Source organism: Centruroides sculpturatus, unplaced genomic scaffold (genome assembly GCF_000671375.1).
Source record: "Centruroides sculpturatus isolate CEXI.00-Female unplaced genomic scaffold, Cexi_2.0 scaffold402, whole genome shotgun sequence".
NCBI classification, from domain to species: Eukaryota; Metazoa; Arthropoda; class Arachnida; order Scorpiones; family Buthidae; genus Centruroides; species Centruroides sculpturatus.
Window position 1 is genome coordinate 104,550 of NW_019384685.1, and position 14,996 is coordinate 119,545.

A 14,996-nucleotide genomic window follows, 5' to 3' on the forward strand; every position below is an offset into this window, starting at 1 on the left:
TTAATGAAAGTGGTGGCATTATAGCTTTTTTTTCTGAATTTTAACGTTGTACATTTATTTAAAACTCTCCACACTGTTGTGCTGCTACAAGGCAAGTCTAATTCTTGTTTTATTTTTTTTACTGATGTTTGTTTCGTGGAGCAAACCTTGATGATTTGTCTTCAATCTCGAGGTGTAAGCTTGGGTTTTGGACCTGTCTTGAATTTTGGTACATCCTTGTCATGTCTTTTTGATAAATAATCACCAACAGTTGATTTTGGACGATTTATATATGCTGCAATTTCTCTTATTGACTTGCTTTGTGATTTATAGGCATCAATCTGCCCTTTTTCGTAATCAGATAAATTCTTTGTTCTACTCATTTTAGAACGTAAAACAACATAAAAAATTTGTATTACAATTAGATATGTAAGCTGATTTGCATATTTCAATGTTTGAAACTAAACAATATTCTGTTTAATTCATGAAATGAGTGCCTGTCCGAATAAATATGTAACAGATTTTTTTGTACAAAATTTTCAAAAATATTATTTTCAGTGACAAAATGTTAACGTTTGATTAAAATTTTTATTCTGCAGTGTAGAAACATGTAAATCATGTTATTTTTAATGAAACATTTGTCACATAATGCAGCAAATTTGTGTTTCACTTTAATTTTTTTTGTGTCCGTATCAATTTGAAACACACCTTATAACATTACAGTGGTGAACACAATTTTGTGAACACCACATTGTAAAAGTAGTTTTTGCAAATGTATTATGTTTTTATTCTGATGTTAGATTTAATGTTAAATAAGATACAGAATTTTTTTAATACATTTAATTTAGTTTTGAGCAAATCATAAAAATGCACAATACAGTGTGGACATAATTTTGTGAACACCAGATATACTTTACAAAAACAATCTAAAAGTAAGCTCAATGTAATGAATAATTAATATTTTTTTATCATCTTTGTTTTGTTAATTATTTCCAACAATCTGTGATTATGAGTGTCAAACATTTTTTAAATAATGTTTGATTTTTGTTTTCATTGATAGACTTTTTACAACTTCCTGAATTTTTGTCTAAGATACAGTTTGCGAAGAAAACTGCTCATTGGCAGATGATCAGCCATGGTGTTTATGACAAACATTTTCAGTAATGTTCAAGTATGGACTCTTAGGAAGCCATATCACAATCTTAAACAAAACTATTTTAACATACTACATATATCATTTTTTTTTTTACAGTATGAATTTGTGCATTGTGTTGAAACTAGTTATCATCTGGGAATTGAGCATATAATATTGGCTTACACAATTCTGCAATATTCAAATAACAACTTTTACGAACTTTAGTAATTCAACATGCACAAATCCTTCAGGACCCACCAGAGCCCATACCATAATACTTCTGCCTCCCATCTGATACTTCAATATTCAAAGAATGGAAGAGTCATCACTGTAGGTTCCAAGAATATATTGTCCATTAGAAGAACATTTCTTGTCAAAGAAAACAGTTTTATTAAATGGATATGCATCTGTAGCCATTCCATCACTTCAGCAAGCCAATCTTTGTTCTGAGATTAAAGGTAGTTGTTGCTTCATGTGGTGATATATAAATCTTTCCTGTTTTACTGAATGTTGTACAATCAGTGTTGATGCAAGCAAATGACAGGTTTCTTTGATTTTTACACGATATAACATGTTTGTTTTGTCCAGAGTTGATTCACTTCTTCCTTAATTTAAGTTTTATGTTTGAGATAACTTGTGTTTTCTGGCTTTACTGTAATAATTGTGTATAAGCACTTATTGTGCACAGAACTTATTGGAATAGCCATTTTGCAAGAAATTTCTCAAATATTCCTTCTGTTCTGAAACAACTACTTTACCTTTTCAATGATTGCTTGTGGATACATTTTTTTTTTTTATCACTTACAGACTGACAAAATTACACTATTTTTCTTTTAGCAAGAAACTTTGTTTATTTCTTACTTGCATTTTCATTGTGAATAACTCAAGTATCTAGTTGTCCACTTTTACCTGTATGAATATGACTTTTCTCTACTTATTAAGATAAAAATGAGCATATTTCAAAAACACACACTGTATATTTTAACATAAATTCTAATTTTGTTATGTTTATTGAATTTGCAAAAGGCAAGGCTATTTTGCAATGTGGTGATCACAAAATTGTAACCACCACTATATGCAATTATCCATAAAATTATTAATATATACTATCTTAGGAGATACAAATATCTCCTAAGATAGTATGAAGCATTTAGTCACGCTCTCTACTTGATCATTTTTTACTTTGAATATAGATTCAAAGACTTGCTTTTCAAAAAGCAAGATTACTAATTTACATATAAAAATTCTATTTATCATTATTGAAGTTTTTATTCAAATTCAAATGGCATTTTTTAATCCAAATAAAATTTGTTTTGATAAGTAATCAGTAATTTTTTTATATGATCTCTTATCTGAAATCAACTATTTTTTTTTACTAAGAAATAATTTTAAATCAAGGTTTTACTGTTTTTAACAGACTAATTCTGGCAACAGGGTCTGTTAAAATGATTGTGTTAAACTAAGTAATTTGTCAATTTTTTATCTTATGTAGATTATATAGACACGTTTGTATAATTAAATTAAGTATGTATGAGAAGTTTAATTTCACAGAAAAGTTTTCTGTATGTATTATTGCTTGTGTACTTAATATATTTCTGAGACTGTAAAAAACAGCTATGATCTAAATCAAAATAAACATTTTTTTTTTGTTAAATATACTTTAATTCTATTTAATTAAACAAATAATGTTTTTTGAAAAAAAGAAAAATTTGAGTTTGACAAAAACACCAAAAAATTTGTCATCCGAAGGGGAATAAATATTGAGAAACACGTTGCCATGTGAAGTTATGAGCAATGACTTTTTGAGTTGAAAAAAAACAATGTGTTAATATCAATATAATTAATATAAAAAGCATTTTAAAATTAACAGGATTTTAATTTTTACCTATGAAATAGTGACCAGAAATTTTGTCCTTTAAATCTGAAGTCTGTTAAATTGAAGTTTTGCTGTATTAAATAGCAAGTTTAAAGTTTTTGTAAAAATACTTTGGACAAAATTTGTAAAATCTGTTATCAATATCTGGATTAAAAATGTATTTGACTACTTGCTAGAAGTAAATTAAACGTCACACATGAAATTAATGTTAATAAGACTGATGAATATAATTTGTGTTCATATGTTTAAATCTATTGTATACAATCAAAATTGTTCATTTTTAATTATTATAGGAAATGAAATTTTTATTGCTGGAACAAAAATATTTAGAACAACTTGAAGATGGCCATATCTTAGAAGCTCTTCAGTGTCTTCGCCACGAGTTAACCCCTTTAAAACATAATACTTCTCGTGTACATGAACTTAGCAGGTATGCATCTTTACATTTAATAGATTATTATTTAACTAATTTATGACTTGAAATAAATGTAATCATCATCAATAACTATCTTTAAAAAATTTCATTTTTTACAAAAAATACAACATTTATATTTTAATTAATTTATGTTAATAAATTAATTAGAATTATTATTTACATAATTAGTTCTGTTTTTTTTTTATTTCAGAAAAATTTTAAAATTTTACATTTTCTAAAAAAAACTTAGAACTTAGTTGTTTTACTAACCATAGTATAGACATACCTTACCTGCAGTGGTGGCCCTAGCCAGGTTTTCAGATGGTGCGAGATCTCATTGTAGCGCCACTCCCTTTAGAGACTAAACTGATAACATGCATTTTTCACATTATTAATAACTCAGACCTCTGAAAGATTAGTATAATAATAGTATGGCTGAGAAACGATAATGACAGTAAATTGAGAGTTAACTTGAGCCTTATTAATTCAGATGTATCGCAAGCTGTTGACGTTTTTTTCCCTCCCCTCCATTGATGGAAATCCGGGGCTGAGGAAAATTTCGCTGTGGGCAGCTGACACCCATGCTACGCCACTGGGTGTTGTTACTTTTCATATTATCAAACTCATTTTTTTCACCATATCATGTTCTTGCAACAATAATTCAACAAAATTAAATATCATTAGCTTCTTTGGCAATATATCACTAAATCTATTTCGGTATATATATCCCCCTTATTTAGGTATCTCAATTTAAAGACTAAAATTCAGTTTCGTCACAGAATAAGTAATGAAAAATTCCATGCTCATTTCAATTGATCCAAATTGTAGGTGCGACAAAAATATGAAATGAAATGGTTCAAATTTTTACAAAATATTATTATTTATTTTGAAATTTTGCAGCACCCTAAAAGTGCCGCCCGGGGCGGGCTACCCCTGTTGCCTCCACTATGCTATGCCACTGACAACACCTCATATTTTATGAAATAATAGCTACAGCAGTCCTACTTAATGTGTTCCTTGTAGAACATTTTTTGGTTTTTAACACCCAAACTTCATATAATGTACATATTTATCAATGCTACATTTTTGCTAATACTTATATAAGAAACTTATATTTACATCCTAAAAATTTAATACAGTATCTTTAACAAAATAAGTGGGAAAAGTCTCAAGTTACATTCTAAATCTATGTAAATAAAAATGTAAATGTTTGTTTGTCAAAAACTTAAATCTTCAAAAGTTCTTCACCAATTGCTTTGAAATTTCAACACAATGTTGTGTTCAAATATGTGCATGCTTTCATATTATATAGATGTCAAAATTCCCCTGTGGGGGAGAGGGACAAAATTAAGGCTTACCATGAAAAACTGGGCTTCTATTATAGTATTTTAGAAATAAACATTTACATTTTTGATTGCGTTTTAATAGGGTACATCAAGAGAATGTACACTAAGAAGGGATTTTTCAAAATTTTCCCTTGCAGGGAGTGTTATACATTTATAATAGATACATTTTGAGCCACAGTAAAGCGTGGCTGGGTACAGCTAGTAAAGTTTATAAGAACATTAGAATGATGTGTAGACATTTAGAAAAGCACAATGTGTCAAGAAATGAAAAATGCACTCTAATTGTGATATCCCTAATAAATGTCAGCCAGTTCTCCAATTTACAGAAGTGTCACATTTATTAAGAATGTGTTATGATTTGATTTTTATTATCGTAAATTTTTGTCTGCATTTTTTAAAACAAATCTTTTTATTACTGTGTTATTTTTCTATGCTGTATTATAAATGCAATATTTGTTGAATGGCATCAGATTTTATATGTTACTGCATATAATGGGTGGGCAAGCAAGAGTTCAGTGGGAGTCGAAATGTAGGTTTGCAAAATGCATGGGAGCTGCAGTTCTGTACTTTTTTATTCTGTACTGCAGTTCTGTACTGCGATTTTATTATATAATATAAATATAATATAAAAGAAATATTGAATTTTTCTAATGAACATATTTTCACAAAATTGTGGAAATAAAATTGTAAAAATAATACTAAAAAGCAGAAATTAACACTTTCAGCAAGAGCCGCATGTATTTCAAAAAGAGCTGCATTTGCCCATGTCTGGCATATAAGGTGATTGTTTGGCTAAATATATTAACTACAGGGTTATTCACTTGGTACTAAACACTCACTTCATTCATATCTTGTGATTGCACAGTCACATTTGAATAACATGTAATGTAAAAATACCTAGGTTGACTACTTTGTCATGAAATATATTCATTCAGCTTGTATTTCATACTCATCTTTTCATTTTATACAAAGATACTAGAAATTCTCCTATCAAGCCTGATGGAATATTTTTTATGAGAAAGTAGAGATTGAAGTGCAACTTGAGGCTCTTCTCAATTCTTGACGTTGTGATGGTGTTTCTGCAGCCCTTGTTGATGCCATTCTTACTTGATGTTATCCAAGTCGGATTTCATAGCATTCAGGGGGGGTTTGTTCTTTTTCTTTTAGATTTAGAATTTACATGACCAGTTTTACTCTTATGCTTTCCCTTAGGCATTTTTTAAAAAAACAAAATAGTAAGTCTTTTTAATTTCACATAGTTAAAACAAAAATGAATTATATGTATGTTAGTTAGATGAGCAAGAACACTTTCTAAATAACTGGTTTGTTAGATCATTACTTCCGATTGGCTAATAGAATGTCATGTGGTTACTATAGAAAAATTTTTTAAATTTGTTATAAAAGTGACACAATGTGTCTTTCTTTTTTTAAAGTTGAAAAATTTTTAATTTAATGAAGTAAGTTTAAATATGCCATTTGCCAAAATATTTAAAAATGCAACTTAAGGGAAATTCCCTCATCAGGCATTAATGTCACCTGGTCACTGACATCACTGCAATGTGTGATCACCAATCTGACATTGATAAAATGTTTATTCCATATCTAATATTTCTGCAAAATAAGTAGCCTATACCTTCCATCAGAACATAAAACGAATATTATCAAAATTTCATCTGGATTGGACAAAAATTGCAGGAGTTATAAGGAATTTGTGTACATTCATATGGTTTTTATATTAGTAATTCTACATAAGTGTTCAGTCTTGAGTGAATTGCCCTGTATTTGGTGATTGAAAAATTATGCATTAAGCATTCTACAGTATATTCTAATATGATAGTTTGTAATTTATATATGGGTGTTTATATTGCAGACTTAATTCATCTTATTGTTTCTACTTTTTAGTAGGAAAGTAGGAATATTCTACTTTTTAAGAAACACTCTTAATTTCTTCTATTTTTCTTTTTGTGATGAACAGAATTTTTTTCTAAATAAAGTACATATATTCTTTTTATATATTTTATATATTTAATTACAATAAATATATATATATATTCATATATATTTTATATTCTTGGCTCTGTTATTCCTTCCTACATATGTAATGCAAGATCTTGTGATTACTAAATGGGTAAACTAAATTCTTAATTTAAAGAAATTTAAAATTTTTTTTATCTATAAATCTCTGCAATAGTTTTTATCTAGTATTTAATCAAGTTGCAATGAAAATCACAATTTTTCAGCTGTTGTAGCAATTTTCCATTAAATTAATAGAATTTTTATTGATACTTAAGTAACATTAACAAAAGTACTTTGGTTTTGCATGCATATTGATTGCATGCATGCATACATACATTTAACTCAAACTTGGAAAATTTTCTGTTTTTATTAATTGTCATTTTAATATAAGCAAAATCCCATTTAATGTATTTTGATTTAATGAATGTATATAAATTTTTAAACCTAAAGAAATCCATTGAACTATTTAACATTAAAAAAATATTTTATTTTAGCATTTTTTTAGTCATAACCTAAATAACTATTAAATGAAAGATTCCAAAATGAAAGAAAAGCCATTTGTACTAAAATGAGATGATTTCATTATTAGAATAGAGTAATGATCACAGAAAACATGATTATTATTTTATTTATGTTGCTGATTATCTTCTGAAGAATCTGAATGTAATACTTTGCAGCTCCCATTTTAAGATGAACTTTATTGCTAAAAAAAAAAAGGAAAAATAGTTGATTAAAATGTTTCCTGAAGTGTACTAGCTTTCATATTCATATCAAAACATAATCCTTTTTATATTTAGCATGTAATTCAAGATCCAATTTTATTTTGAAATATTCATTTTTTGCTTATTTAGTAATAATTAGTGGATATTCTGCATTTTATCTGTTCAAACATAGTCCATTAATGAGTTTTGAAAGTAAAAATTTATTCTAACGACTAGCTGCAAGGACCTGCTTCGCTGGACTTTTATTTGTATGTAATATAGTTTTTTTATATATAAAAGACTGTTTTTCTAAGTAATCTATAATCTAGCTGCAAGGACCCGCTTCGCTGGGTTTTTATTTGTGGGCAAAAGTAACGATAGTGAAGATAATTAAATTATAGCCAATCTTACTCGTTTTCACAGAATGCAAGAATTAAGTCCCCCGTTTCCAGACTAATTATGTAAAGTACTATATTATTTTTCCGACTTTCCAACGATTATCGACACTACTGCGTGCCGGAAATAGCCGTTCCCTAACGGGTACTTTACGCGGATTCGCGTTAGTGTGCCAGGCCTGGACTTTAAGCGTGCACCGAATTAAATAATGACAAAGTTTGTCAATAACAAAATCAAATATTTAATTAAACTTCTAGTAATAAACTATATACAGTATTTAGTAAAAATCAAACAATAATTTATTCAATGAAATTCAACAAGAATCAATCCGACAAACTCAAATCAATCTATTTCTAACTTAATTCTATTCCCCTTTGGAATTCGACAAAATCAAAGAATTAACTTATAAACAATAATTCTTATAAATTAAAGATCCTAATCGTCACCTCAATATACTAGGAACCTATTTCCTCAAACTCTCAAGACTTTCTATAATCGTCGATCCACAAATCGAATAACTTCAAAATCCTATCGGACACCTCTCTCGTTCACTGCTACGAAGCTCACCAAAGCTCGTTGCTATCAGGAATTCACCTCGTTCGTTTTCACTTGAGTTAGAGGCTTTATAGTGTGAGGTGACGTCACAATTCTGAATGAGCTCACTCTCCTCATTTACATACTTATCTGTAACATTAAATTTTTCTTGTTTATCTGGCAGATTATTTTCCGACAATACTTCGCTAACCTTTTACATTATTCTTTTTAACAATTATCGGGATGCTTTATTCTTTTAAGGTTTAGCGATTCCTAACTGGGTTGTGGGGTCTTCCCCCCCCTTTTTCTCGGTGCGGACTTACTTTTTTCCGCTTGGGAAGCGCAAGTGTGCGCGAGTTTTTCTACGGCGCTTTTCTTTCGTCGGTGAGTTGGTTTTTCTTCTATTTTTAAGTTACTAAGGTGAATGGTGAGGAAACCTTCGTCTTAACTAAACATAAGCCCCAAACAAAATATAATGAAAGCAAAATAAAAGTAAAATAAAAATAAAGCTCAGACTTGGTTCCTTACAATTAGAGAATTTTTACGTCCAGTCAAACAAACTATTTTCAATTTGATCAATTTTCTGGAACGTTTACAATTGTTCTACAATCGAACCAATTCGAATTCGAAAATTTTTGAAATCGAAATAGAAAATCTTCGATTTCAACCACTTTAAGCCCCCATATCTCCTGCACCCTTATAGCTATCAAGACACAACCACCATAGTGCACGAATGGAGACTTGAGGCTGCTACCACATACAAACACCATTCATGTGCGATGTGTAGTTTTGGCTGAAAAATGAAATATAGGGACACACATGTCCATTTATATATATAGATTTACTTGAAACCCAAAGAAATTAAATATATAATAATCAAATTTTTATTAAAATTTACAGTTTTATGATGTGTAGTACAAGTGATGAATTACATAAAGTCTCAAAATGGGAAGGAAAAGGAAAGACTTCAAGGGAGAAGCTGATGGAAAAACTTCAAGGTAAATTCTGTTCCTCCATTATTTATGTAATAAAATTTGATTCCTCTTTGTGCTTTATTAGTGATTTCTTGCTGTTTAAACATGTTTTTCTATAACTTGTAACTGTAAAAGGAAGAAAAAAATTGTTAAAATTTTTATTCATTAAATAATTATACATTTGTAGAGAGAGAGATTTGAAATGAACAGATTAATATTGATTCAACAAAATGAAACTAACTTTATTTTCAAAATATTATAACTAATAATTGAATATAAATTAAGTTATATATCTTTTTTGAACAGATTAGTTAAATTTTCAAAATTAAATAATTTTTCAAAAAAATTTGGAATTTGATATCTGTTTTTTATTTAATCACAGAAATAACAATTGTTCTGTTAAATCGAAAACTCAAAAGCAAACAGATATAAAATTCTATAACAAATAAAAGAACTTTAAATCTATACATAATTGAGCTGCAGTTTTCAAATTGCAGGCCTATACATTCCCACTTTCATCTATTTGTGAATACATTTGTTCTTTGTTAATCTCAAGCAGAGTTAGATGAAAAGTGAGACCAAATATGAAAAGCTTAGGGACCAGAAGTCCCAATTAACTATATATGAATTTCTGGTCTTGACCAGAAGTCATATGATTTTCAATTCAAAATTTTTGTGGAGTTAGATACATGAAAATCAAGCCAGGTACAGAGTTTATTTTTTGATTAAAATATGATTAAAAATTGCAGCCTAGCATTATGATGATTTCACAATAAGTACTTGTTTGTTTATATTCTGTTATAAACTGAAGATATTCTTAATAATCTGACCTTGAGTATGCACTAGAAACAATAGGCAGAGTAAAACATGTGATCTAGCATATAAGTATTTCTCAATTTTTTCATAGCTTTATTATAATAAATTATTGCATGGAATCTAAACATTCAGCTAGAGATAAGATATTAAAAATTTCAATCAAAAAGCAATGTAAATATTTAATCCTGTTATAAAAAGCAGAAAATTATAATTTAACTTCTTGCCAAGTCAGAGATTTGGTATATAGGAGATAGGGAAAGTTTCTTGAATAATAATGTTTATTTAAGACAGTAACTACTAATTGAAATAAAGAATGGTCTATATAGACCATGTAATCAACATATGTTCAAAGAAGTGACATGGAACAAGACATGAATGGTTTGGATGAGATAATACAACAGTATCTGTATCTCCTACTATAGTCACACCTGATCATTTAGGAATATGTAAGTTGATTTAAATTTAATCGAGATCATTAATGAATTCAACAAATGAGATTATTATTTTATTACAACTATATATTTTATATATGTATGTTATTGCATTTATATACATTTATCAGACTACATATTTCAGAATTAGCTATAAGTACAGTTTGAAATATTTATTACGTGATGAAAGAGAGAATTAGATTAATAGTTTCTCAAATTGTTGAAACAAATAGAAAATTTATAATAAATTTTGTCTCATGAAAAAGTTGAAAAGAATTTAAATTTTTTAAAATCAAAATGTAAATACAACAATGATTAAAAGATTCATTTAATGTGATAGGTAGCATCTGTTAATATTGAATTTTATAATGACAAAAATGTTAATGCAGAGACTGTTTTCATAGCAGAAAAAATAATATATTAAAATAGTACTAGACAAAACAAAAATATTTTTTAAAATTTATCACACACTTTTATTTTTAATTATATTTATTAAATTTTATTCCTATGTTTTTAATATTTTACATATATATTTTAAACAGCAGGTAAATTTCTACTAAGATTAGAACTTATTGTAAAAGATTAATTACAACTATTTTACATGTATTTTGAATTTATTGATGCATACTTATCCAATATGCCACTCTTAATATTTACTAGAAATTATTGATTTCATAACACTGTTGATACTGCAAGGCCAAATTGCATATGGCATTTTCATTGTTTTATGACAGTTTAGCAGTATATATTTTCAGTAATGATTCACCAATTTCCATCTAAAATGTATCTCATATAATAACTAAAAATTAAAACAATTAGTTTATCTTAAGTTTGCAGCATTAAAAATAACAATTATTTTCTCTGAGAATTGAAAATGTTTGTATTAGAATTAAAAAAAATATTTAATTGTACAAGATGTCATTTTATTATTTCAAAAATATATACATTAAATTGCATAAAATGTTGAACTCCAGCTACATGCACAGGTGGTCTATGCAATAAATCCACTGGAATAATTCAAAATGTGCATCCTACAAAAAAATTCATTAAACTAGTAGGGACCACAAGATGGCATTTCATTATATACAACTCCTAGACAAAAAATTAGAATATTCACCTAATTGAAAGTTTTGTGTGCATTTTTTCATGAACAATACAGAGTACGAAAATTATTTTTGACACTACATAAACAATTTCTATGTATATTTATTATACCCAGTAATCAGACAAATTAACTCAAACGTTTTTTAGTTTTTTGTTACAAATGGAAATGAAATGACAAAAAACTAGAATAACAGTTTGACTGTGACAAAAAATTAGAATATTAGCTAAATGTAGGTTAAATATAGGAAATACAACAAAATAATCTTACTATAGTAGAGTGTTGATTATCCAAATCAATTGGGGATGGGGGTTGTTTGGAAAATCAATTTTTTGGATAACCGATTTATGTACGAAAAAATACATTATTAATATAGTATATTAGTATATCCCATGTTTAAATTTTTCTCTGTTGCATGTTGCTTCGCATTGAATTTTTGTCGATGTTAAGCCTAACAAGAATTTTTATAAAATAATCGTGGCTATTGTATCATAAATTATTTTTTTATTTTGTACAAACAAAACAAATATATTGAAAAATATAAAAACAAAAAAATTATACTTTAGAAGTTAATCTAGTATATTTGATTCAGCATGACACATTCCGACCGGAATGCTTTCGGTTAACCGATGTTTCAGTTGATTGGCATTCTGATAATTGACGCTCTACTGTATTTTGTGGCATTGCCATTTGCCATAATCATTGCTTTGCAATCTGTCAGGCATGGTGCAGATTAATGCTTCACATTTGTTTTCAGTGATGTAGTTCCAAATGTGTCGAGGGCATGTCACTAGTTCCTCTTTAGAAGTTGGGCACTGTTTATTAAGTTGTCGTTTCATGACTCCCCACAAATTTTCAATCAGGTTTAAGTCCGGGGAATTGCTTGGCCAATGTAGGGTTGCAATCTATCGTTCTTGTAACCAAGGTATTGTTGACTTTGCAGTATGAGATGATGCTCGTCTTATTGATATAGAAATGTTTCCTCATCTAAATTCTGTTGATGGTATCATAAATGTCTGTAAGATGTCTTGATATGTCTGTGCATTGACATGTTCCCAAAGAATGCACAGTTGTCCTAAACCATTACACTCATGCATCTCCAGATCATGACAGATGATGCAAACTTCAAGGATCTCTTCACAGTCTTTTTCAAAAGCCTAAAGCCTCTTTGGTTGTTCTCCATACATGTAGGCCTTGGTCATCACAGGAGAGACAAAACAAGGATTCTTCACTGAAGAGAACATTGTTCCAGTCATCATCTCACATGAGCCTCTCTCTCTCTCTCTGTGCACCATCTGACATGCGCTTGTTGTTGCTTTTTCATTAGAGATGGCTTTGTCTTGACACAGCAGTTGAAGTGCAAGTTGTACAACCTTCGGCATGTGGTTCGACTACTAACATTCGCTCCAGTTGTTCTGCATTGTGCATGTAAGTGTTTAATGCTTTTAAAGCGGTTTTGCACGACAATCCTCAAGTTTTCATCCCTCGCAGTCGTTGCTCATTTACATCCACATTTCTGGCATGTGTTAGTTAAAACTTGAACAGAGTTTTGTTGTTTCAGTACTCTAGAGACTGTTGGCTGCGAGTACTTTACATAATTTGCAATTTCTTTTGTGTTCTTCGTGCTTTGTGCAAGGCTATGATAGAATCTTTAGTTCTGTCACTGATTCGCACTTATGCCCCATGTTGTACTGCACTGCTTGCAAATTTGCATCACAATTTAGCTATTTATGGCTGTTTGGCTGTTTTTGCTAATATTCTAATATTTTGTCACAGTCAAAGTGTTGTTCTATTTTTTTTCTATCATTTTATTTCTATTTGTAACAAAAAAAACTTTTGAGTTAATTTGTCTGATTAATGGGTATAATAAATATACATATACAGTGGTGCCTCATATAACGTACTTCTGTTCCAGGTGCACGTCCGTTAAGTGAAAAGTCCGTTATACGAAACTCATTTTCCCATTGAAATACGTGTTAAAACATATAATTCATTCCGCAGCATAAAATAACCGTACTGTACTATAAAAAAATGAAAATGGAGCAGTCACCAATTATGCCGGATAGTCAAATGTTGTGAGGAGGAGGTGGAGGAACACTTTCTTCACACACAAATACAGATATAACTTTTTACACATTGCAGCAGGTTTCTTTTTATTGTTTTTTAATCAGAGTCATATTCAGGAGAGGCTACCGTTGCTTGCAGGGTCAACTCCTCTTGTTCCATCCTTTGTTATTTGGCAGCTGGCTTCTTGAAAATCATGTCCAGGGTGGTCTGTTTCTCTCTTTTTCAACATTTGTCGGAAATGACAGGCAAGGGTGTCATTGTAGAGATCCTGTTGGCCTCAGCTCTGTTTGGATAATAAGTGTTGGTAAATTCCTGAACCTCTCCCCATTTGACAAGGAAGTTTTTGTCAACTCACTCCTGATGATGTCTTGCTTTGTTTCAATTGAAATCACCTTTCTGTTTTTTAGAAGCCATGATTTGCTCAACACTTGAATAAATGTAAATACCCTGCACTGAGGTGATGTGCATACATAATAAACAAGGGAGCAAGCTGAATCCCAACGGAAGCTCTGTACTTCAGATATACTAATAATATATTCTAATAATACTAATATATCATAAAAATAGCAGATTGTCATTGGCAATGGCAAAAGAGTGGAAACATCATTCGCACTTGTGCAGAGAAAGTCAGTTGTTCGCCTCATGTAACTGCCAAACGGAAAGTCCATTGTTCGCAGCCAGTCCATTGCTCGAGTCACGTAACAGCCAAACAGAAAGTTCGTTGTTCACAGCGTCCATTATTTGAGGCATACGTTATATGAGGCACCACTGTACATTGTTTTTGTAATGTCGAAAAAAGTTTTGTACTCTGTGTTATTCATGAGAAAATGTACACTAAACTTTCAGTTAGGTGATTATTCTAATTTTTTGTGTAGGAGTCGTCGTTGTTACAGTTAGTGAAAATGAAATCAACTACATTTTCTTAAATTGAGAATTTCCATTTTTTATTTTATATTATGATTCTATATAAAAATCAAACTTTTATTTGAAACATTTTTTTCAAAAGATACACTTATAAGTCATGAACATTTGCACTTTTATACAATGCCTCCCCAGGTACAGTACATTTCCAACAGAGAAGTAACTTATGCATTCAGGAGAATGGAGATATCTTTGAATACTGTTTTTGCAATAAGAGAAACCATAGGCAAGGAAGTCACATTAAGTAAGCACTCTGCAAAAAGTTAAATTCTGTCAATACATTTTTC

The 14,996-nt window shown here is 29.5% G+C and overlaps 1 protein-coding gene across 1 annotated transcript in view; it reads left to right on the top strand.

The window, feature by feature from the left end:
• LOC111627045 (WD repeat-containing protein 26-like) overlaps positions 1-14,996 on the top strand; it is a 121,819-nt gene that overhangs the window by 55,822 nt on the left and 51,001 nt on the right. The window contains exons 5-6 of the mRNA XM_023370590.1: positions 3,284-3,420; positions 9,299-9,396. Coding sequence (XP_023226358.1) covers positions 3,284-3,420; positions 9,299-9,396 — 235 coding nt within the window. The remainder of the gene's footprint in view (positions 1-3,283; positions 3,421-9,298; positions 9,397-14,996) is intronic.